The 23,825-nt window shown below is 49.8% G+C and overlaps 8 protein-coding genes across 8 annotated transcripts; 2 read left to right on the top strand and 6 right to left on the bottom strand.

Moving 5' to 3' along the window:
- Positions 1–921: 921 nt before the first annotated feature.
- On the bottom strand, positions 922–2,172 carry BDR25DRAFT_226609 (cyclin-dependent protein kinase-like protein Ssn3; the record flags this gene model as incomplete). Its single annotated transcript, XM_033685213.1, has 2 exons — positions 922–1,987; positions 2,036–2,172. 2 exons carry the CDS (start codon positions 2,170–2,172, stop codon positions 922–924), a joined length of 1,203 nt encoding a protein of 400 aa, XP_033547019.1.
- Positions 2,173–2,259: 87 nt separating this feature from the next.
- On the bottom strand, positions 2,260–2,858 carry BDR25DRAFT_37675 (uncharacterized protein). Its single transcript, XM_033697460.1, has one exon. The coding sequence runs from the start codon at positions 2,618–2,620 to the stop codon at positions 2,294–2,296; it is 327 nt and encodes a 108-aa protein (XP_033547018.1). The 5' UTR covers positions 2,621–2,858; the 3' UTR covers positions 2,260–2,293.
- A 72-nt stretch (positions 2,859–2,930) lies between these two features.
- BDR25DRAFT_334648 (uncharacterized protein) lies at positions 2,931–6,965 on the top strand. The gene is made up of 7 exons (XM_033692951.1): positions 2,931–3,091; positions 3,202–3,360; positions 3,409–4,063; positions 4,115–4,294; positions 4,347–4,871; positions 5,401–6,512; positions 6,564–6,965. The coding sequence occupies exons 2-7, from the start codon at positions 3,265–3,267 to the stop codon at positions 6,597–6,599; spliced, it is 2,604 nt and encodes an 867-aa protein (XP_033547017.1). The 5' UTR covers positions 2,931–3,091; positions 3,202–3,264; the 3' UTR covers positions 6,600–6,965.
- Positions 6,966–9,262: 2,297 nt separating this feature from the next.
- BDR25DRAFT_343379 (uncharacterized protein) lies at positions 9,263–10,087 on the bottom strand (the record flags this gene model as incomplete). Its single annotated transcript, XM_033693821.1, has 1 exon — positions 9,263–10,087. One exon carries the CDS (start codon positions 10,085–10,087, stop codon positions 9,263–9,265), a length of 825 nt encoding a protein of 274 aa, XP_033547016.1.
- Positions 10,088–11,016: 929 nt separating this feature from the next.
- Positions 11,017–12,649, bottom strand: BDR25DRAFT_37648 (nuclear protein SNF4). Its single transcript, XM_033697451.1, has 6 exons — positions 12,341–12,649; positions 12,137–12,260; positions 11,934–12,083; positions 11,523–11,879; positions 11,360–11,469; positions 11,017–11,304 (listed from the first exon to the last, which is right to left on the bottom strand). The coding sequence occupies exons 1-6, from the start codon at positions 12,518–12,520 to the stop codon at positions 11,125–11,127; spliced, it is 1,101 nt and encodes a 366-aa protein (XP_033547015.1). The 5' UTR covers positions 12,521–12,649; the 3' UTR covers positions 11,017–11,124.
- Positions 12,650–13,050: 401 nt separating this feature from the next.
- BDR25DRAFT_227113 (PP2C-domain-containing protein) lies at positions 13,051–14,739 on the bottom strand (the record flags this gene model as incomplete). Its single annotated transcript, XM_033685239.1, has 2 exons — positions 13,051–13,428; positions 13,477–14,739. 2 exons carry the CDS (start codon positions 14,737–14,739, stop codon positions 13,051–13,053), a joined length of 1,641 nt encoding a protein of 546 aa, XP_033547014.1.
- A 939-nt stretch (positions 14,740–15,678) lies between these two features.
- BDR25DRAFT_304122 (Snf7-domain-containing protein) lies at positions 15,679–16,984 on the bottom strand. Its single transcript, XM_033690143.1, has 6 exons — positions 16,781–16,984; positions 16,514–16,728; positions 16,390–16,450; positions 16,289–16,337; positions 16,021–16,229; positions 15,679–15,969 (listed from the first exon to the last, which is right to left on the bottom strand). Exons 1-6 carry the CDS (start codon positions 16,784–16,786, stop codon positions 15,844–15,846), a joined length of 666 nt encoding a protein of 221 aa, XP_033547013.1. The 5' UTR covers positions 16,787–16,984; the 3' UTR covers positions 15,679–15,843.
- Positions 16,985–17,001: 17 nt separating this feature from the next.
- Positions 17,002–20,361, top strand: BDR25DRAFT_334644 (mitochondrial fusion GTPase protein). The gene is made up of 2 exons (XM_033692950.1): positions 17,002–19,681; positions 19,733–20,361. Exons 1-2 carry the CDS (start codon positions 17,290–17,292, stop codon positions 20,089–20,091), a joined length of 2,751 nt encoding a protein of 916 aa, XP_033547012.1. The 5' UTR covers positions 17,002–17,289; the 3' UTR covers positions 20,092–20,361.
- The last annotated feature ends 3,464 nt before the right edge of the window (positions 20,362–23,825 follow it).

The raw sequence follows: 23,825 nt of genomic DNA, 5'->3' as shown, positions 1-23,825 counted from the left end.
CGATGGAAATGATGCCCGTTTGATTTAGAAGCACATCGTTCCCGGTCTGGCGGCTTCGATGTCGACAGAAAAGGAAGCTTCACAAGAATACCAATTTGAACTACTCCTCACTCCGGAGGACAATATTCTCGCAATCCAATTTACATTCCACATCTTCTTCATCAGCAATCTACTCTAATGTTTGTATCCATTTTGTTACCATTTCCGTTGCTTCTTGCCACACACCCTTTTCTGCTTTGACCTTTTCGTTCAGCGCCTGTCTGCCTCTAAGTTGAATGTCATGCATTGTGTAGTTCTGCCGCAATGCGACCCCTCATTTTGTCCAAAGATTGATGTAGGTGCCCCGATTTGTTGGAAGATTTGGCCCCGTTCTCGGGGACTATTGAGAAGTGGAAACAAGTCCGAGGTCGTCCGAACTCAATTGAATGCCTGTCGCTTTGGACTCCATTGCCTACAATTAATTGGCCGAAAATGATGGATTAGCGGCCTGGAAAGACTTAGACTTGGCTGACACTTGAACATTGCTGAAAACGATGAGCTGGTCTCTATCCCAGAGACGACTGGTAGAGAGGAGATGGTCGGGCAGGTACAGAAACTGCTGATCTCGGATGGCTTAGGTCCAAAAGGCCAGTAGCTATCCATACCAGCCGAACTGCTGGTAATCGATGGGGAGCTTGCCGTTGAAGAGTAGCGATGGTGGCATGCAATTCAAGTGGATTTTTTGCACCCAGGTGGTAGGTGTGCCAATGGACCCAAAATTGTAGTGTTGTAAGCAATTCAAGTTGAAATGTTGCACGGAGGTAGCTTTCAAAATTGGCGGTGTTCGTACACTGTTGAATCGCAAAACAGACTCTGCATTACCGGTTAGCAGGAGGGAGACTGCTAATCTTAGGTGGTGCGGGATGAGCGGGTATAATAGGCTCAACCCTCTTTCAGCCTCTTTGCTGGTCTGCCAATGAGTGAATCATCCGGAAGACCACTCCTCTTTGTACCGGGTAGGCTTGAAGTCCGGATATCGTTGTCCTCCTGGCTTACCCTTCTCACTGGGTACTTTATTTTAGAGTCCTCAAAGCAGTTCTCCGACGGCTTCCCATGCGTCGTAAAGTACGGGTGCTGAAGTGCTTTTTCGGCGGTCAATCGCTTCTGGGGATCATACTCGAGGAGTTGTTGGAGAAGAACGAATCCTTCCTGACCAGGGGTGTCGGGTGACGAACCCGGAGGATATTGGTTGTTCTTCAGACAAGCCTGATACCAATTCTCCAAGCCTTGTGGACGATGGAATCGTGAGCTACTAGCAGCCAATGAGGACAACTGGCTATATTCCGGCATGGAAGTTAATAATGACCATTTCTCCTTGTTTGGCATCCCCATGATCTCCACAATCTTCTGCATCTGATTCCTCTGAAAAGGAACAGTCTTTTTGCTATCCATCTTGGCTTCCTCTCCCTTGAAGATTGGCCGTAAAGATAGTAACTCAGCGAAGATACACCCAACAGCCCACAAGTCGACCGCTGGAGTATAGTGACGGCTGCCAAGGAGCAATTCGGGGGCCCGATACCAGATAGTTACGACAACCTTGTCTCCGGTGAACAATGAATGAAGCGGCTTGTAAAACAGTCGCGCAAGACCAAGGTCTCCAATTTTCACTTTCCCAGCACTAGTGACCATGATGTTGGCGGGCTTGAGATCTCTGTGCATGACCCAGTTCCTATGGAGATAGACGAGTCCCTGAAGAAGCTGATAAAGAATAGACTTAATCGTTCGCGCAGGGATGGCCTTTCGCTGAGGCTGGTTGTGATGGTGGATGATCTGCAGCAAGTCGTGTTCCGCATACTCAAATACAATGAAAATACATTTCTCTTCGAGAATGATCTCGACAGTGTGTACAACATTGGGATGTGAGAGCTCTGTGCAGAGAGCCATCTCTCGTATGGCTGATTGTGAGATGCCGGTGTACTGAACCTCGCCTTCCTTGTCCGGCTTGAACCTGCGTCCGTGAGCGGAGGTGGCTGGGAGAGGTGTCACGAAAACTCACTTCTTGATTGCGAACTCCCCGACGCGTCCATTCCTGCCTTCAGCCTTGTACACTCGGCCATAGGTACCGCTGCTAATGAAGCCGACGATCTTATATCGCTCGTTCACCCGCTTCTTGGTGTTGTAGCCAGAGAACATGGCCTGGCCGGAGTCCGCCGGGTCTGGCGAGGCAAATTAAGTATTAGTGATTAAAAGGCAGAGAGGTTGCAAAGTTTAGATACAGGAAGGAAGAGAGGGACAGGTTGAGGAGCGCAAAGTGTTATGAAGAGTGAGCGTTCAGCACTGTAACCTCGGGCGAGGCACGCGGAGCTTTGATCAGGCGGCTGATGCACCAGCCATGATCGATCAGAGAAAGCAGAAGCTGCAAGGGGAAGAAAAACAAAAGCAAGTGGCGATAAGAGGCCGGTGGGGGCAGAAGAAGCAGCGAGGAGAAGAGGAAAGGAAGTTGAGAGCTCGGAAGACAATTGCAGAGGGGATACCGACCGTTGAAGGCTGCCACGACACTACTCCTCAACGCGGTTCGGGCGGAAGCAGAGGCTGAGGGTGGGCCTCCCGAAGACGGGGGATTTGTCGACGGATGATTCATTTTGTTGCGTCTAGCTGCTCGTTTACATATGGCTCCGCGGTCGGCAGATGCGCATTGAGGCCGACCAGCTCCTTGCCCGGGGAGGCGGCCACGCTGCACTGTGGATCACTGCTTGAAACCCACCCAGACTGGAAATCGCGAGGTGCAGCTAGACGGGGTACACGCTGACGTGAAGGTGAGACAGGCGGATGGAGTGAATTAATTATCGATCGATGGGTGGGCACGGCATAGAGGGAGGAGGGCTTAGAGTCCCTGTTGGCCATTTTGATACAGTCCCTGTTCTGGCTCCCCGCAGAGCCTCAGGCTTGTCCTCTTGTTCACCCATCACCCATCACCACCCAGAGTTCCCACACACGGCCACCTCCGAAGCATCAACGCTTCCACCATCGCTCCGCTGCTGGAACTGCCCGCAAAGTCGCCGCTCAATGACGACGACGTGAAAAGCATCGTGTGCCTGTGACAGGCTAAAAGGTACTATATAATCCCCGGGCTGTGGTAGCGGATGCCGCGCCCTTATCCACTGCTTTGCTTGTTGCTGCGACTACTGTGTTATGAATATGATGTCTAACGTGCGCGTGTAGTACGACACATTCACCGAGGACCCCTCTGACTTCAACCGCCCCAGCTTCCGCGAGCCTCACACCATGGACCTACGCACGTGGTTCCGCGACCTCACGCCCTACTTCCTCTACCTGCTCTTCGTTGCGACTCTCGGCCCGCTTCTCTTCGGATTTCACTTGGTATGAGCCGCAAGTCAGGAGATAGACTACCTTAGCTAATATGGCCAGGCGGAACTGAACGCCCCCGAGGATGTCATTCGGTGTAAGAAGAAGTCGATCGTAGCAGCCTCCACCAGTCTTCCACAATGCATTCAAATGGATTCCACGCAGTGGGGTGCGGTTGGCTCCATGTACACACTCGGCGGTCTCATAGGGGCCTTGTCTGCAGGGCCCCTCTCGGGCCGCTACGGTCGCCTTAATACTATGCGAATCACTACCTTCTTCTTCGCGCTTGGTCCCGTCTTTGAAGCGTTATCCCCAAATATCGGCGTAATGGCTTTTGGAAGACTAGTGTCGGGCATTGGAGCTGGAGCTGCGGTCGTAGTGGTGCCTATCTACATCTCAGAAATTGCTCCACCAGCTGAGAAAGGCTTCTTTGGAGCCTTCACGCAGATTATGTGTAATTTTGGAATCCTCGTCGCACAAATTCTGGGCTACTTTTTGAGTAGAGGGCAATACTGGAGAATCATTCTTGCTGCTGGTGGCGTCATCGGGGTCGGCCAATTCCTTGGTCTTCTCCTGTCTGTCGAAAGCCCAAAATACCTCGCGGATCAGGGAAACTCCGTCAAAGCAAAGAGGATACTCCGGAAAATTCGGGGTGAGAAGTTTGACATCGACGAGGAAGTCAGCGGCTGGGGGATGGAAAGTGCCGACGAAATGGATGGTAAGTTCGTGTCCTAGCTTCTGAACTTCACGACACTAAATTCAACTCTAGATGAGGAGCAGACATTACTTCAAGACGAAGATCACATATCTCATCACAGCGAATCTTCCACCTCGAAGCGCAAATTAGCAAAAGAGGACGCGCTCAGCATTATTCAAGTCTTGCGCCACCCCGAGTACAGTAAAGCCGCCATCGCCGTTATAATGGTCATGTTGGCTCAGCAATTCAGCGGTATGTGTCTTTTCATTACCCTAAGAGAATTTAGCTAATTATACATCTGTAGGTATTAACAGCATTGTCATGTACGGTGTGTCTCTGCTTGCAGATTTGCTTCAGTCGAACTCTGCGCTTCTCAACCTCGCTGTCTCAGCCATCAACATCATTGTTACGGCCGGGTGTGCTCCTCTTGTGGACAAGTTAGGTCGCAAAACCTGCCTTCTGAACTCTCTCACTGGCATGGGTATAAGTTCACTTCTGCTGGCTATAGGCATCATAAGATCCATCAGCATCCTCTCCGCTGTCGCCGTTTTACTTTTCGTCTCCAGCTTCGCCCTCGGGCTCGGCCCTGTTCCATTCATCCTATCAAGCGAGCTTGTCGGACCTGATGCCGTAGGCGCAACCCAAAGCATCGCACTTGGTGCCAATTGGATTGCAACGTTTGTTGTCGCACAGTTCTTCCCCCTAGCCAGCGCAGTCCTGCACGGCAAAGTCTATTTCATCTTCGCGGCGTTGTCTGCTTTCTTCTTCCTCTTCATATCTTGGTTTGTTCCAGAGACGAAAGGTAAGAAGACTGTGGATGAAGTCTGGGGTAGGGAGCGTCGTGTTGATTAAAGTGTCATGTCCTAATTGGATCAAGCGGTGGTTAACTGGCGTTCTGGGATTATTTTGGACACCTGTCTTGCTTTTGTAGCACGTAGCACTCGGGCCGAAAACACGCCGAAATGGTCGTACGACAGGAATGATGATATCGAGGCTTCCACGGCTTCCGAAATGCCTTAAATTGATTTGAATCTGCTTACGGCGCCTTAGCTGACGATGCTTACATATGACATTCCCGAAGTCGGCACAAAAGCCGTTGAGGTTCCGCACTCTTCGGAAGCGACTCGCCCCCACCAAAAGCTCAAGCCTCGGTGTCATAGCCGCAACCCAAAGATTTCATTGCGCAATGGGAACTCCTCTTTAACAGTCCTGCAACCCCAATCGCCGCTCTGCAAACCTTCTGCTACCTTTCCGTTCAGCTGAATACCCAATTCCAACCATGCCAGATCTCCCCGCACACGCTTCGCCAGCCCTGGCCCCGCTGTATTCACCAAAGGCATCAAGCCCCCGACGGCTAGACGGCTTCAACCTCGTCCCTTCGGTGGATGAGGCCGAAGACCAGTCGATGCAGGACGAGAGTTTGGCGACTGCGACTCCCCACGAACCTCCGCCGTCCCTGATCTCGCCCGCATTCACGCCTCCCGCCACTCCCGGTTTCTCCACTCCTTCGCACCCCAGGCCACCCCGCTCGACGCCAGTTGATACTTCTCTGCCTTCGGATACCCCTGCCCCGAATCTGCTACAGATCCTTCCAGTCGTTGAATGCGAAGTGCGTGCAAGAATACCTACCACGGCGGGCCAGGAAATGTGGCTGCATGTTTACAGGAACAGCATAGATACGAAGGAGCACCTAGCAATTGTCTTTGGAAACAATATCCGTTCCCGCAGCTTAGATGCCGAGCGCCCTGGAGAAACTGAACTTGACCGCATGACGCGGGGCGCATACGTAGGCCGCCTCTATCCTGGACGAACCAGCTCCCGGATAGAACAAATCAAAAGGTCCGAGGGCGTGCTGCCAAATCAAAAGGTCTTAAATAATCCAGATTCTGGCAATCTACAAACTGTGAAGACAAATGGGCTCCTCACACCCTTTTCAGCGGCATCGTCGGAATCTGGCGAAGTCCAAACCCCCACCTCCAACCTCGAATTGCCACTCGTCCGCATCCACTCCGAATGCTACACCGGTGAGACGGTCTGGTCCGCCCGCTGCGACTGCGGCGAGCAACTCGACGAAGCTGCACGTCTGATGTCTGACCCCTCGCTCTCTCCATCTGGTGGTGCCATTATCTACCTCCGCCAAGAAGGCCGCGGTATTGGTCTCGGCGAAAAACTCAAAGCGTACAATCTCCAGGATCTGGGCAATGATACATATGAGGCGAATATTTTACTCAGACATCCGGCGGATGCGAGGAGTTATGGTCTAGCGACGGCTATGCTGATCGATTTGGGGTTAGGAGGGGAGGATGGCATCAGACTGTTGACGAATAATCCCGATAAGGTCAGGGCGGTGGAGGGGCCAGGAAGAGAAGTGGTGGTAAGGGAGAGAGTGGCTATGGTGCCATTGGCTTGGAAGACTGGGGGGAAAGCTGGGATAAGAAGTGAGGAAGTGGAGAAGTATTTGTCCACAAAGGTGAGCACGAAGCATTAGCAAGAAGCAGAGACTATGACTGACAAATCTTAGATCGAGAAGTTCAAACATATGTTGAGCCAAAAGTAGGAACCCATCGCAAGGACTTTTTGGGTCGCAAAAATCTTTCGCACCATCTATATCAAAGATAGCATTTACGCAGGAGTTATTTGGGGTTACATACATTTCAGCACTGTCTTGGAAACAGCAACCTTTTTTGCCAGATACCATTTTCAGCCATTGTATATATCGGGCGTTGATGATGTACAGATATTCAGCGAAAACAGTACATTTTACTTTCTTTTGCACAAAACCGAGGTTCTATCTCGATTCGAGGGACATGGCTGCGCCCGTGTTGTGCACTCTACTTAGGGGCCAGCCCTGTGACCTGACAAGGAGACTCAAACTAGCCAAGGCTAGGCATGAACGTATAAAGAGCTAGCTAGCTATCCTTCTACACTATTGTATACAATCGAGTCCTATACTTCGACTATCCGACTTAACATAAGTTCCTGCAGCGAAAACCCTCTCCTCTAGGGCCCCGTCTTTCCAACCGATATCAATACTGGCTGATATATTAACTAATCCCTTTGTGACTTTTAGGCCCTATCCTCCGAATGGCTAGTCGTTCTCACAAGAATCCCCAATAGCCGCATTCTCATCGTCCTGTATGAATCTCTCTGTCTTAGTGGCGCTATACTGCATCTGTTTCTCAGCTCCTAGTTTCACGGGGGACCGAACATCCTCGGGAGGTAAATACAAGATAACGCTACAGTTCTCAGTTGGGCTGCCTTCGTGGATACTGGTCTAACATCGATTCTATATTCCACACAGAAGGCTCCCTAAACCTTCATCTCAAACGAGCAGTAGGATTCAAGGTCGCAAGATTCCATACCTCTAGTATGGGTGTACGGGCAATCTTGTCTCTATACTATGCCTTTTGTACAATTATCGGAAGCCCCGGGGGATCTGTGGGATGGATAAGCTTCCTCTTAACTTTCTGGTTTAGGGCACCAATTGTTATCTTCCATATCCTCATCGAAGAAGGGAAGCTTGCAAATCTGTCTAGTATTACTATTCTTGACTCTCCTGCAGGGTGATCCCAGTGATGAGGTTCTCTAACGAAGTATAATAGGTGACACCCCCGTCTTTCCTTAGCTTCTCTTTGGTCGAGCATGGTCGGTAAGTTTACCGATGGGGTCGATGAGTGCGGAATTGTTGATTAGCTTTCCCGCTTCCATGAGTTATTCATCGCATGTACGAGTGAACTTTCTTTGGCCTTCTGGAACCATATGAGGAAGCCGTGATTGGCCTCGAATTAAACGGGTAGTGCCGCTAGCCTTACCGTAGTCTCTTTCGTAGCATACCACTAAATCACGCATTGGTGGAGAATATTAATTAATTCAACACCATTTCCGAAACTATGGACGGCGTACCTGTAATGAGGAAGCAGGCTTCCTGGTCTTTAGTTACATAATAGAGTTGATTGTAAATAACGGCCGCAACTATGGCTCAAGAGCACGGATGAAATTTTCCCTTGTCGTAGTTTTCATTTTAGATATATGGATTGAGGAGAGAAGGGTAGCTTTGTTCGCATCTGCTGCCTGAATCCTTCCCATATTGCAAAATTTACAATCACGTTTACCCTTCCAAACTCCGAATTTAGATGGTAAGACTGTGATGGAGGAATCTACCCACTTTCCAGCGCCAGTCCTAGAAGAGGAGGAATCCCGGCTGTAGCTGTCTTCTTAATAGGGCCCAAGTGGTATTCGTCGAAGCCTTCCTCGCGCTTGGCAATTTCAAAAGGGATTTTATACGGAAAGAATACTACACTAGCAACGAGACTGACTAGTAGTGCTAGTGTAGCTACAGGCAGGAATTTCATTAGTCATGTAAAAGGAGGGCAAGAGGGAGTATTGAAAAGTGTGAAGGTGAGCAACGGGCCAACAGCTTCAAGGAACAAGATAATATGTATTCTTCTACCGAATGAGCTAAGTATTCATCACGCTGGACATAAGTGACATTTTTTAAACGACTGGAAATTGTCCTTCCCTATTTTTTAGCAAGTTTGATTCTGTTTTTCTTTCGCGTCACGTCTTTCAGGCTCTCCGTACACTCCCCAAACTGGTCAAAGGATTTGGGGAGGAGTTATGGAGAAGTTCAGTCGACTAAGTGATGGAGTCTACAAGATTAAAAGCCCTTCGTCCTACGAACAAGAGTTACTGTCAAATTTGGAAAGTTACGGCATTTATGGCAAAAGAGGCATGGATTTGAAGTTACGCCTCCACTGTGCAGACGGCATCTTTCACTCTAAGTAATTCGTTAGTTTCCTCCCCCACAGTCTTGCTCAAGTTACGCGGTGATACTGAAATGGGATACAAGGTTCGATAGGAATGTGGCAGGGTGCCTCTCTCTCACGAGTCCTTGAGCCATTTCCTATTAGAAAGCTAAAGAAGAAGGCAAAATCGTCAAAGTTAAGGGCATAAAGCTCCTATCGAGAGCGCGCAGGTCTTTCCCTTAATCAAGTATAGCTACACTATTCTAGCTCACCTTGATCAACCTTTTTGCTTGGTTTAGTTCCAGCAAAGTATGCTCAAGCAGACCGATGATTGTGAAATCTCGCATCTCATAAAACACCAAAATGTTGTATTAATTCGATAGAAACATATGCCGACTGCATTCAATTCTATTCTCTACTACCCCCAAATCCCCGTCATCTCCAAACGAGTCATCCATTTCCCTTCGCAAAATGATCAATCTCCCCCACCCCCACCCCCACCCCCTCCCACACCCGCACTCTTCATCCTCTCAGCCGCCCTCTGCTGCATTCTCCTCAGCATAACACAAGCCGTCAACCCTGCCACAACCTCATCCACCTCCACTGCATCCACCAACAAAACTCCCCCAGTAACCCAACTACCCCATCGCTGCGCATACCGCGCAACAACTATATTCTTTCCTCCAATCTTCTTGTACAGCGTCATGCGATTGGCTTTATATTTGCTATTGCAGCGCCAGGAGTAGGTCACGCTATCTTGTACCCACTCGTTTGTGCGACGATACCATTTCACCGGTGCCATGATGAAATTGTGGGAGCTGTGGGTCGAGTTTTGCGGGAAGGTAATGGACGCTTTTCCGAACGACATGCTCGGATGCTTCCATGATGCCAGTTCCAGTTCTTCCGCCGCAATTCCACTCATCTTACACGTCGAATTCCACCAATGCGGACGCTTGAGCCGGTACGCTGGGTTGGACGTTCGCATTTCATCTTTGCTTAACTCGCGCGCAGCATCACGCAGCTCGTTACTGATTTCGCCGCCACTGTAGGGCGAGTTCACGGCAATTTCAGAGCTGATATCGATGAGGTTGATTTCAGTAGAGAAGAGATTGTGTCTGAGGATGTAGAAGGTGCGCGTGGGAGAAAATGTGGTGTCATCAATAGGCACCTTGGCGTCTTCCTCGACTTGTTCGCTGCGGGATGGAGCGGAGGAGACGATGGATTCGGTATCGGCTTTCAAGATCCCTTGTTTGATTAGATCTTCGTCCTTTTCGTCAACGGGCTGGTCGTGTTTCTCCATACTGAGTGAGAAGTTGGAAGGAGGAGGGTGATGGAGAGTTGAGATGAGAAATGGAACCTACCTTATACCTTTTCCCCACCTAGCTGAATAGTAGCGCAAAGCTGAAGAGCCCCAGGTTTTGTTGGTCGTAGAAGGTATTTTGGAGATACCTCTCGCATTGTTCGCATTAAAAGTTTCCATGATATGCGCCAAGATGGGGCTGTTTGTGTGGCGGCCGAGAGCGGCCAATATGATAGGCCTAGGAAGCTTTTGCTGCTCAAGGCCTCAGATACCAAAGTTAGAATAGGGCGGTAGGTAGCGATGAAGAATTCTGGATTATTGGCTTAGGTTTCGAAGGTATCGTTGACGATTTGGGGGCTGGGAATGGTTTCGGATGCTCGTCGACAAGGACAGGGCTTTGAAGTTATTCGAAAATTTGGGACTGAAGCCTGATTTTTCTTGGTGGACTCTTTATAGAATAATTTCTCGCTGCTCATGATCCGTACTAGCGTTCTCTAAAATGCACTGAGTGTAATATTTCTTTGGTATGATTGCGAAACCTCGTAGAGAACTAAAACAGGATGACTCGAAAAGCAGATAGGAGATGGATGAAACCAAAATATGGGGGAAGATTGTCTACCAATGCCATGCATATGGAAAACACAGGCATTATATATCTTCAGCACTCTGAGCCTACCTACGGTCCGACTGGGACCAGCCAAGATCTCAGTCCAAGCGAAGTAAGCACCATTATTCTTGAAACTCTGTATACGAAAATCGTCTATGCATTTCCTCAACTCCGAGTCAAGAGAGAACGGGATATATCAAACCCACTCATTTAAGATACCATCATGTATAAGTGGGTTCCTTTGATGCTTGGGATGCTATGCTCCGCTGCCAAAGAATCCTACAATTAAAACTTACCAATGCCCTCCTCCCCGCCCCAACTATCCCTTTCCAGAAAAGCCTGCCTGCTTGACATCGAGATCCTAATTAAAGTGTTTTGGTGAGTATGAGGAAATTGGGCATTTCTTTACGAGGAGTTGGAACAGGTCCTTCTACTCGTTCTCTTCGCCCTCCAATAAAATGTACTCGAGGATGTCGCTGAGAGTTAGGACGCCTTTGAGCCGGCGCTCTTCGTCGATGACGACGAAGCGGTGGACGCGGGACCGGCGAATGGTGTCGAAGATTGTGCCGACTTGGTCGTTCATCGAACAGGTGTAAATGCCTGCGAATTCCTACTAACACTTAGTAAACTGCTTTTAACAGGATGGCGGGTTGAGGGTAACCTACGTCGGAACGCTTCAGGAGAGCTTCCCCGACGGTCAGATTGAGATCATCGTAGACGCCTCCCTTGATAAGCGTGATGACGTCAACTGCTTCGAACACATTGATCACAGCGCCTACAATTATGAGCAAGAGTCCACAAACAAGACATGATATTTGCACCACATACCATCCTTATCCAAAATGGGGACGCTAGAAATACTTTTTTTGACCAACATATGAATAACATCCATAACTGGGGTATCCATATTCGCGGTACACAACTCCTCGTAGGTCCCTACATTCAGATCCTTCAGTGGCATCCGCAACATCTGAGTCTCTTTTACGTTTACCGCGACGAATTTGAGAATGCGGTACTGCGTGATGACAGATACAACCATGGCACGGTGTGTTTCGTCGTCGATATCGACGAGGGGTATACGTCTCGCACGTGAGGAGAGCATCTTACGGCAGGCTTCGTAGAGCGGACGTTCCGGGTGAATGGATACCGTTTCGATTGGCGTTACGCCGAGAGCTTTTTCAATATCTGGTTCGACCTGTTATCCTCCGTTTCTAAAGCTTAGAAAGAAAGGGGGCAAACCCCGTAGGCTGTTCAGCCGAAACTGATCAACTCTTGCCAGTGCATCCGGATTCTGCCAATAATATTGTATGACGTTGATGTAGTCCGAGGTCGTCAAGAGTCCCGCAAATGTTGAGCTCTTCGAATCCCATAGCGGAGCTGAAACAATGCCTATGCCCGCTGTCAGGAGAAAAATCTTTGGGTGGTGAACAGGAGAGTAATACCATTCTGTATCAATATATTTAGACTCTTCTTCACTAACAAACTGGTATCGAAAACAATGAGTCGAAAGCTGAGGGGCATGACATCGTAACTCGTCCTGACTTTCAAGAAAGCTCGAATCGTTCTCTATGCTTCCTGTCAGCCGGTACTAGCCCCCAATCCGTCCAAACACTCGGTTCCTCCACAAGCTGCAGGTCTCCACGTACCAGTGCGTCCATCTGTTCTCGTTCCAACACGGTGAGTAGTTTTTGCGGCATTATGGGCTTTGCCTGTTCGAGATATGTCCTCGGCGCCACGAAAAGCGGTCGCTCCGGCACATCGCTAGCTGTGGTGGCATTCGGCGGCGGGGCAGGCGTCGTGGTTTCGGCAAGGTCTGCACCAGACATTGTGGCTGCGGTGCTCCTTTGGATGGAGCCGCATGGGGGAATGTAATTTACCCCAAAAACGGAGGCTGGCGGGAATGAAGCGAGCGAGAGCCGGGAGAATGAATGTGAGGTTGTAGGGCTGTGGTGCAGTCGAGGTGGAAGTTGAAACTACGCCGTCACGAGCTGCCATGCGCTAAAAGTGGGGCTTGGTCCGTGTGGCAGCGATTAGATCTGACAACAACCATGGATGGGGGTGCAAACGATCATTCACTAGATCCGGTCAGGTGGAGGATGACAGCGGTGTAGAGTTGATTGTTTTCATTACCAAGTGCGCTCTCGAATAGCTCATATGCTTTGGTGTCAAGGAAAACCCTCGCAACACCTGGCTTCATTGGTACAGTTAAAATCAAACAGTGTGTTCATCAGAAAGGAGACCTCAAAGAGTACACCTAGTAAAATTCAAGGATACCACAACTCCAGAAACACAACAGCGCGCCTGCTTGAGCCCCGTAATTTGAAAATTACATGCAGACTTTTGCACAGGGTGTGCTTCAGCTGTTTTTGGCCGTGGTCTTCAACGCCTCCACATTCGGCTCAGGTCCAGGTTCGGACTCCTCCTCCTCCATGATCATCTCAGCAGTGGCGTTCTCGGTCGGTTGGTCGAACTCGCCCATGTATTTCCTTACCTGTGAGACGATCGCGTCTGCTTCGCTGATTCCAGCCTTGGCGCTGTCGCCGTCAACCCCCATCAGAGATTCGTGTCTGCGTTGTTTGAGAGCCTTATTGTCGAACCGGACAATCATGCAGGACAAATTGTCAGTCGAGAAGCGCGCTAAAGCGTGGTCGACCAGAGTCTTCGAGGCTGCTTGCGGATCCTGAACATGACGAACCAAGTCGACTGCTTCCTGGTCAGAGCATACATCCCACAGCTACAAGACTGTTAGTTGTTATTCGCTTGGCTATCCTAATAAACTTACACCATCGCAAGCAAGAATCAGAAACTCATCTTGATCTGCCTGGATCACGGTTTCCGTGGTATACGGGTGCCCAGTGACCAAGTCTTTCATATAAGCATCCCCCAGGGCTCGCGTGACAGCCAGAACACCATTGACGCGGTTGTTCAGTATCAAGCCACCAGCACTAGCGACACGTCTTCCCTCATTCTCATCGCTGCCTTTATGGTCGTACGATAGGCGAAGAGCTCTCCCGTTCCGACAGAGGACAATTCGGGCGTCGCCAACATTCGCCGTATACAAGACCCTCTGGCGACTAGCATCGTTGCGCAGCCTTACCTCGGCAGGGTGAGCTTCTGCCTGGGGCATAGCTTGTGAGTCTGCAGCCGACTCTGGAGCTGGGTCAGCGGTATCCGTTTGTTTATCTCCGCTTTCCGACGCACCCTTCACTGCAGAGACAGCAGCCGGTGCGAAGAGGACCGAGCCAGTCGAAGACTGAGCGTTTGGAACCCGGTCTTCCCACCGCAACACTGCTATTACTGCAGTGCAGCCGCTATTCTTAAGCGGCAACTTCTCTAGTTGCTGGTCGACAGTAGTGAAAGTTTGATCTAAAAGCTCGGGTATCGGTGTATTTGGGTTCTTTCGGATTGTGTCCTCCAATAGAAGATGCAATTTCTTTCCACACCAATCCGCCGCAAATGTTCCAGCATGGCCATCGAAAATTGCAAAATATCCATTGTCTGTCTCTACCATAGGTTGGGTTGTTGGGTCAGAGTGATTTGAACTTGAGTCAGAGGTGGAATTTCGGCCTTTGTCTCCGCTGTATGAGGGTGCAGGGGTGCTGAGGAAATTGTACAAATATGCGTGTGTGTCCTCCATAGTCCTACGACATTTCTTGTTCTTATCTTCCGTGACGCCTACCCTAAAGGTCGAGCGCGGGCCAGGCGCAGATTCGCCAGCAGAATTATTCAGAGAACCCTGAGGGACATTGAGCGCTGGATCGGACTTTCCAAGTTTCTGTATCGGTGTTTGGTTTAGTTTCTCCGAGTTGATGGTGGTAGATGTTGGAGAAGAGCCATGGAGGTGTAATGACTGCTTGGCGCTGGAGAACATATCCCTGGCGCGCGAGACTCCGCTGCTTCTTCGCTTCCCCCCGCCGCTGGGGCTCACATCGCTGTTCTTCCGCTCTATAGTCTCGTTGGTGGAAGCTAACGCTGCAGACTCACCCCCGGCAGGAGAGTCTACCGCAGCAGCATCGTCGTCCTTCCCAGGCGACGTGCCAAACATCCTGTTTAACAGGCCTCCTTGGCTGGAGAAGCTCCTACGCTTGTTTCCTGCCAGGTTGATGGATTCGCGCCGGAAGCTCGCTCTGCGCGCAGGACGGGTGGGGTAATTGACGATTAAATTTAGGGAGGAGGAACGGAGTAGCGGCGCGCTGGGTGGGGACGTCAACAGTGTGCGCAGGGACGATGTATCAGCAATGGTTGTTATTCTAAGAGGCCTGCAGAAATGCAAGCAATGAGGGGCGCAAAAGTCGGGATAGCGGGAGCTGCGGGAACCGTGGATGACAAAGCCGCGTTGCGCAGGGTCTGACGTACCGCTAGCAATGCTGGTCACGGAACACGCGTGGAGAGGGGCGCGGCAGGGACGGTGAAGAGAGTGGAGGTAAGTGTAGATGCGAAGGATGTGGTGAAAGAGGCTGCTAATTAGGCGCTGGGGGGCGGCTGGCGAATGACGTCGGATGCAGGCGGCGGGGGGCGGACGGGCGATAGGGGACGGTGGAACAATGCAGGTGTAAATGCTGTTAGCGATGGGAGGGCAGGTTTGAGGGAAGGTGAAGTAGATATGCGGTAGGAAAATGCCTGGTGTTGTGGCAGAGGGCCATGCATGCATTGGAAGCGGGGGTCGGGGTCAATGGCGATGAATGGGAACCTGGCCAGTGCAGGCCTCAGGAAGCGGAGACGAGGAGCAGCCGCAGCCTTATTCTACCACCCCGCCAATTTTCTCCCCCGAGATATCCTCACTGCGGCCACAAGGCTCTCGTGTGGTAACGCATGACATTGAGCGCATGGCTTCCTTCCGGTGAGCTTTAGGCCGGCAGAAACCCTCGAGAACTACGAGTTGAGGACGTTTTGAATTAGTAAGGCATGACGCGCTGATTCGTTTGGGCGTGTTGTGGTGCAGTCCACCAAGATGAAGATGAAGACCTTCCACACATCTGGATGGCTGGAATGATACTAAATTGATTGAGGAGATGGCTGAGAATTCGAGAGAATCTGTGAATCCCAGAAATGACTGAGTCTTCCCTATGCATGCGCCGTGACATTACACTTCCAGGCACCTACCGCGACTCCATAACTCCGTCGTAACATGACATGGGTTCCGTTTCACTCATCTCCGCAAGCTGTCTAGCCGCGCTTGGAGGTCATCGTCTCCTGGGTCTCCTCCACCCACTGCCTGCGCCACTCTACCTTCTTGAACTCCAGTCTTTTGCAGGCCTGTAGGCGTTTCGCCCAGCTGGATCGCCAGCGTTAGAATATGTAGACTTGGTGGAAGAACTGAACATACCGCCTGGCCAAGATCAATGCCTATCTCATCCAGGACCTGGTTGACCACCTCCTCACCCTCTTCTTCGTCCTCGAGACCGGTGACGTCGTCAATGGCATCGTCCATCATCTCCTGCCGCTGATCCATAATATCATTTTCCTTCTCGAACTCCATAGCGATCCGCTGCAAGGCTGGCAGATTCATTTGCCGGTTCATGCTCCCAAGTAGCGCTGGATGTGTTAGATGTGTTGCCCGGGTCGCCAAAGCAACTTCCCATGCCAGAACTTACCAGTGGCACCTTTCATGGACTGCATCATCTGTTCATTGCTGCGCACCGTCTGTTCAAAATTAGATCCCTAGCGCCGACAACCAGATTGCCAGCTCACTAACCTGTATCCGCAACGATATGGCCTGCAACTGTGTTCGCATCTGGTAGAATTTCTGGATATATCTTGGTTTTCAGAGTCAGCCCATGTCCCCAGAGGGGATTTAGAGGGCTCTGCCTGTTACACACCTCCTTGTCCGCACCAGGTCCTTTGCCTGTATCCTCAGTGGGCCCATCTGTCCATTCTTGGCGCTCTTCTTGATATCCTGCACCAGTTTCTTCTCCTGGTTCTCGAGCTTGACGCGTTCTCGGTCTAATTCTCGTTGGGTCTTCTCGAGTGCTCGCTGGTGCTTGCGCAGCCGTTCAGCGGGCGTCATGCGCTTGCCAAAGGCCCATTCGACGATCTAAGACGATGTGGGTTAGGGTTGACCATGATTCGTTCAGCAAACGACATACATTCATGATGAGGGTGAACACGGCCGGATTCTAGGGAAGTGGGGGGGATGAATTCGCAAGAGGAGTTTCGTGGAGAACGTTGGCGCTCCACAGAGTAGGCAGGTATTGCACCCAGGCTGGACATCGGTGGTCGGTGGTTCAACCTAGGTAGGGAGTTTTTGCAAGGAAGAAATGCAAAATGCACCAAGCCAAGATGAATTCCCATATCACTTACACCCCTCCCGAAGGATATCATTCCACTCTAGTGAACGACACTCGCAATCGCCAACATCAGATTGCCCTCACTATTTCGCTTGTCCTGGTCACTTGTACTGTTTTCATTCCCGTGATTGTCAAAAGTCACTCGCCGCCGTTTCTTGGCACTCGCCACCCTGGGAGCACAACCCTCACCTGCATCACGTTACGACATCCCGTCGACACCTTCACAATATCTCGCACCCCTCGAGCGCACCTCCAATTCAGCTCGTTATGCGCCCTTATTTCCCCGCGCAATTCACCTAACCATCGCAATGGACTCCGACCAACCCGCCAACACTCCCAGATCCCCTGAAGAGTCTTCTTCCTCCCGTCGCGATGTCACACCGCCGTCCGATCCCTTCGTCCCCCGGCCCGCCCGTCCAGGCTACTTGACAGTCGGCTCCGGATCGACACCAGAAGCAGCGGCTCGTCTTGTAAACATGCTCGATCATGACTCGGGATATGGAGGAAGTTTAGTCAATGGCGAAACCTCTGGACCAAGCTGGCATCCTAACATGGGCGAAGACAGACCTACGCCGCCTCTCACTCCCTTCCTAAACGGCGGGGTAGGCTCTGCCAACTATGACCGACAGCGCAGCCATGTGCTGCAGCTGCGGTATAACCAGAACAAGAATGTCCTCGCGCGTGCCATCCACGGGACCATCGAGACGCTCCAAAGTTTCCAAGAGATGAACATGAAGTGGCCAGCGCACTATCCTTCTGTACAGCCCGATCCGAAGTCTCCCACATATAACCGTGCCGACCCCCGGCCTTCCCTCCATCATACTCAATCCTCCCTGACCGACCTCGACCTCGAGCGCTCGGGTGGACGACCCCAGCCACCAAAACGAGCGGGCACATCGCTGGGAGAAGCCACAACTGTGGCAGAGTCAAGTTCCGCCGCAGAACGGGAGCCGAAGCAAGAACCTAGATTAGTCACGCCACAGCTTGCTCATGATTTTTCTGTGCTTAAACTAGAACTGCGTCTAGGAAGCCGGAACCAGACGGACTTGGTACACTCTCTAGAGAAGGGCTCGATTGCTTCTCTGCTGGACGGCCAGATCCAGCAGAGCATTCGTCATCTCTACGCCATCAAGGAGAGAATCGAGGACACGTCAAGCAAGGTCCTCGTAACCGGAGACCTCAACGCAGGAAAATCTACCTTCTGCAATGCCCTCCTTCGGCGGAAACTTCTTCCAGAGGATCAGCAGCCATGTACTAGCATTTTCTGCGAGGTCCTTGACTTTCGGGAGAATGGTAGCGTAGAAGAGGTCCATGCGGTACCCATTGGTTCCACGTACAACCGCCACGATGAGAGTACATACACTGTCTTCGAGCTGAAGGATCTGGAGAAGATTGTGACCGATAACGAACACTTCTCACAATGCAAGGTCTACATTCAAGACATTCGATCTATGGACGAATCATTGCTCAACAACGGAGTCGTTAATATTGCCCTTATAGACGCCCCAGGCTTAAACGCTGACTCCGTAAAGACTACCGCAGTTTTTGCCCGCCAGGAAGAGATTGATGTGGTTGTTTTTGTAGTCTCTGCTGCTAATCATTTCACTCTCTCAGCCAAGGATTTCATCTTCAATGCAGCCCGCGAGAAAGCATACATCTTCATGGTGGTCAACGGCTTCGATAATATTCGAGATCAGCAGAGATGCCAAGAGATGATCCTGAAGCAGGTTAAACATCTGAGTCCGGCTACGTTTAAGGAGTCAAGCGAACTAGTCCACTTCGTATCAAGCAATGCTATCCCCATGATTGCGGCAAGCAGTGGAAGCGGCTCTCCTGGCGACGGCGATGGAGATGATGACCCTTCCGACAAAGGCAAGGGCAAGGCAAAAGAGGAGGAAAAGATTCGCGATTTCGCAGAGCTGGAAACATCGCTGCGGCGATTTGTCCTGGAGAAGAGGGCAAGGTCTAAACTTGCACCCGCGAAGACATATCTTCTGAACGTCCTAGGAGACATCCACAACCTCGCCACCATCAATCGGGATGTTGCTCAGTCGGAGCTTGACAGAGTGAAGAAAGAGATGGATGCTCTTGAACCAGAGTACGAGGAGTCGAAGAAAGCACGGACCGAAGCAGGCGAGACCGTTGATCGTCTCGGCGAAGACACAACATCAGAAGTTTACGGCTACACCCGAGATACGCTGAACAACTGCATCGCACGAATAGGAGAACAGGACCATGGAATCTCATATCCAGGACTTCTCTCCGCCTACCAATATGCAGAGGATCTCCGAGATTCAATGCTACATGAAATTTCCGAAACCGTGCGCCTATGTGAGGAACACGCACGGCAACAAGCCGTACAAGGTTTCAATGGAATCAAGAACATCGGCGTAATCCACCTTGGAAACAACCTCTACGCTGATATCATGTTCCGTCCAGAGAGGATGTTCAGGAAACCAATGCACGCTTTAGCCCGCCAGGTTGATATTGACATCGAGCTCTGGGACTTCTTTGACATTGCCAGCCTCTGGGAACGGCAGGAGAAGGTTGCCGGTACTAGCATGGCTATCACAGTTGCAGGTATGGTTGGAGGTAGAATGATTGGTGGTGTTGGGTGGATCGACGGTGTGTTTGGGGCCGCCAAGATTATGGGCTCCAATAATGTGCGGAAGCTCATAATACCTGGCATCATTGCTGGCGGTGAGTGCATTGCCTTCTCTTCCTCAGATGTATTTGCTAATCAGGTGACAGTCGCCATCGGGATATCATACGTCCTAACTTCAATTCCTCATTCTCTGCCACACCGCCTCAGCACAAAACTGTCGTCTCAGCTCACAGCAATCGACTACACCCACGCCAACGCTCTTCGCATTTCCTCGGAGCTCCGTCGTGCGCTCAAAGGCCCAGCCAACGATGTCCGCATCGGCCTGCAACGTAATGTCGAGAAGCTGCAACTCAAGAAAGAAGAGACCAGCAAGTTTAAGACGGAATCCGAAACCGCGAGAAAGTACTTTAGTAACTTGGTCCGCAGTAGCAATGGTTTGATGGAGGGTGTTCAGAGAGTCGATCTAGAGGCTGCGCCGCCGGCATTTGTGGGCGCGAATCATTAGATGTGTGCGAGATGTGTAGGCTATAATAGGAGCAGTGGATTCGGATTCGCTTACTCGGTGTGTAGTAGATGAGTCGAGATGTGAAACGCCATGATTCAACACTTCATGAAATGGCTGGCGTTAGGAGATGGGTGGATGGATGGGGATGGATATATCACGAACCCCAACCAAGGGAACACGGAACAAGACTACTCAATCTTTTTCTCCCGTAGGAATACTACCTCCGTGCTGTACATACACAAAATTCTATATCCTCCTTTTGAATACGACTACACTTATGTAAATGAATGCGCGTGACTAGATTTTTCCAAGGTCCATCCAGCGTGACCAACAGGAAGGACTACGATTTGTAGAATACAATACGTTACAATCATGTGCATTGTAGAGTTGTAGTGAGTCTCTAAGTTGTATTAAATTATACTTAAGCCTAGAAAGTATATTATATTACAACTTGTATGGGCTTTTTTTAGTGGTAAGGTTTAAGGTGAGGCCTAAGGTAAAGTTATTAGCGTTGTACAGAGCACGTAAGGGCTATAGGCAGTGCAACTAGCAGAGTTTTCTGTATCGCCTCTTAGTATAATTATATAAAAAAACAGTAAGGAATCACTTATCTTCGCATTAGCTATCTCATAACCTGTTTAATGTATACAGATCCACTTGGTTGGTAGCTCTAGATTAGTTGTTTACAGTACCCTACTGTTTTTAAGATAGCCCTTAATTTCCTCTCTATACTAGCTAAGAGAAATCTCTTTAGTGGAGCAATAATTTAAGCGCTACAGCTGCAAAAGAATTAGCTTTATTATAGGCTAGTTGCTAGTAAACTTAGTAAGTTAGTTAATTACATAAAATCTGTCCTATTTAATTGTACTACAAACTAATTCTTAGTAATTGTATTGTAAGTACAGTGAATTAGTTTGTACTAACTACAACTCGTAGTCCCCTCTGCTCCTCTAGTAATTGTATAATTGTACTAACAAACTAAGTTGTAGGGCGGTTGAAAACTCCCAGTCGAATCGTATTACTTCCGATTGGTTAAGCTGGGTCCATCTATTGGGCGAGCCTAGGAGTGAAGCTCAACGAGATCCACCTACGTCTTCTCCACTGACTGAGAACATGACTAGGGTAGAGCTTATCTATTAAACCTCTTGCTAGAACTAGGGAGCACATCAACTAGATACAGCTTTCTATCCTGAATTACCTTGTCGTGTTTCACCTTGGCTGAAACAATGCAGCAAGGACACAAAACGGGATAGCCAAGCAAAGAAAAGTGCAGAGAATGGAAATGAGAATAAGGGTGTGTTACGCTCACCCGAACGCCAACCACACACACCACCAACCCATTCCATAGAAACCATAGAGCATGCCTCCGTAAGCAAACCTCCAAGCCAATCAAAGGCCTCCATCCGTCCAACCCCTACGGACGAGAAATGACGGCTCATGACAGATTCATCCCGAAATTCCACGCTTTGCAAATAATCTTGGGTCATGTTTCGCGTACTGCTTTTCTCTGCTTTTCTCGCTAGTTCCAGGCTGTCCTGCTCTTCTCTAACAATTTGCTCTCTCCTGGGACATTTCTGTGATAAAATCTAGGCTGGAGATAATATCTGGTTTCGGGATTGGAGGCCAATGAGATGCTGTTCGTACGGGAAGAAGGTATGTTGATGGTTTCCTTCGTAGCTAGTAGAGTGCAGATAAACACGTTTTTGGCGTATATGAATCTTTTTGTAAGTAGGGGGGGAGTGGCTGATACAGGTGGTATGGTATGCAGGGTTCGGATAAACAGGGTGGGTGTGCAGATATGCCAAATGGACATTGGAGAGTTCGAAGTGGCGGGTGGAGTTGGTGAGCATTTATGTTGTATGAAGGAAGGGCTGGCCGTGTTCGAGGAGCGGAGGGAATGTAAGTTAAAGGGGAATGTGTAGTACACCATAATGGATGAGATACTAGGAATTTCGTCTGGCAGTCTCTTACTTCGGTTACGTCAGAGTTCGCGCTATAAATTATGTAAGGGATGGGAGAAATCTCCTTACCTTGCATCTCCATGTTCCACTCTCCCACTACATTACGGCGCACTGTGTCCCAGCTTGAGGAGCCATATTCGGAAGGGGCATTGATGCTAGTGAATGCGATGACTTGACGTAGTACTTGTTCTTGTCCTTGCTGTTGACTCTGGCCTTTGGTGTTGATGTCCTCACTTCGTGCGGTCGGGAGAGACGTTCCTGGAGAACAAGTGACGACGATTGAAGTGTTTCTCCAGCGAGACTGGTAATGTAACGGACGAACTCGCTGATTACGACTGTTGATCTCGGGGAGATAGGGGTCTGTGCAATCCAACCTAAGAACCAGGTTTCGAGGAGGTAGAGGGGAAATTCCATTTCTGGCGTAGATGTTACGTTAATTGGTAACGTGGAGTAGGGAGAGGAAGCTATTAAAATATATCGAAAAGCTGGCAAGCTGGCTAAAGGGCTTGTAGGAGTTGATGAGAGGTTTGGGAAGTTGGTTCAGAAGTAGAAGAGGTTAATTTTATATAGTATGTGGGCGGAGTGGCCGCCTCCTTACTATTGTTTTGCGGATGCTATTGTTCACGACGTTCACTAGGGGGAAGAATATTTTACCAATATTTGTCTCCCACTCCAGCGCATAACAGTATTGTTCGCGCTCACTGGATAAAGATGTGTGAGGGAATAATTCGAGGGCACATGTTTAGCCCAGGGCAGCGGTTTAACAGATTTGCACACCGGGTTCTTGCATGTTGCATATCAGACAGCGCATAGTTCAGCAGCCATACAGATTTGTGTTCGTCCCAATACCCTAGAGCTTGAGAAGCGCGCATGTAGTCCCGCACGATACCTGCTATATACAAATACCAGACTCGCCGTACCATAAATTGGTGGTCGTCGAGCTAGATGACCGAGACCGTAGAGGTGCGTGTTTGTTGGGAAACTGTGAGCGTGGGAGCTTCACTGCCCATTGTAAAGTTTGCATTCTATAGCTAAGCGTCTTTGGCTCGAGGTTCTGATCATACAATCGGAACAGAAGGTTCACATATTCTTACAACTATATCGACCTGATAGGAGAAAACGTGAATCGCAGAGAACAATAGGAAGCCGAGGGAGTGAAAACAAGTCGCGTGAACGAGAGTGGTGGAAACTTCTCGACTAAGAAAATAATAAAACGGAGTTTGAAGGAATATGACTACCGCTGCGAAGACTTCAGAATTTTCCTAATTATCAATGATGCTATTGTTGTGGTGTTGTGGAGAGGAGAGGAAAGTCATCTTCCACAGGCATTCGCACCAGTCCCATATCCTCAACATCACCATCCACCTCGAATTTTAACGTCAACACCCACCGATCCCTCCTCCTTCACTCCTCTTCGTCACCACCCACGCACTCTATCCACTTACAAATCCCCATTGCGCGGCTCGCACCATCACCATCCTTCCCCCTTTCCGCGCTTCGTCACCGCTCCCCACATAGCGCCAGCTCTAATCCTATCGATAAGGAATCATTTAATACAAGACGTAGATGATTTGGTGGCATCAGGAGATTGTGTGGAGAGAAGATGGAGATGGAGATGAGGAATCCACCGGGATTTGAGATGTTTCGTTTTGTTTGAATAGTGGTCTGGTTCTTAGTTTGAGAAGGATGGAAGGAAGTGGCGAAGGTGGAGGAATGTTGTGAGAGGATGGGTTGCTGACACGGTAGGTGAAGGTACAATGTACTTGTTGATCT

This window comes from Lindgomyces ingoldianus (genome assembly GCF_010093535.1).
Source record: "Lindgomyces ingoldianus strain ATCC 200398 unplaced genomic scaffold BDR25scaffold_18, whole genome shotgun sequence".
Taxonomy (NCBI): Eukaryota; Fungi; Ascomycota; class Dothideomycetes; order Pleosporales; family Lindgomycetaceae; genus Lindgomyces; species Lindgomyces ingoldianus.
Note: the sequence above shows the minus strand (reverse complement) of the source record. Positions and strands in the feature narration are given on the sequence as shown.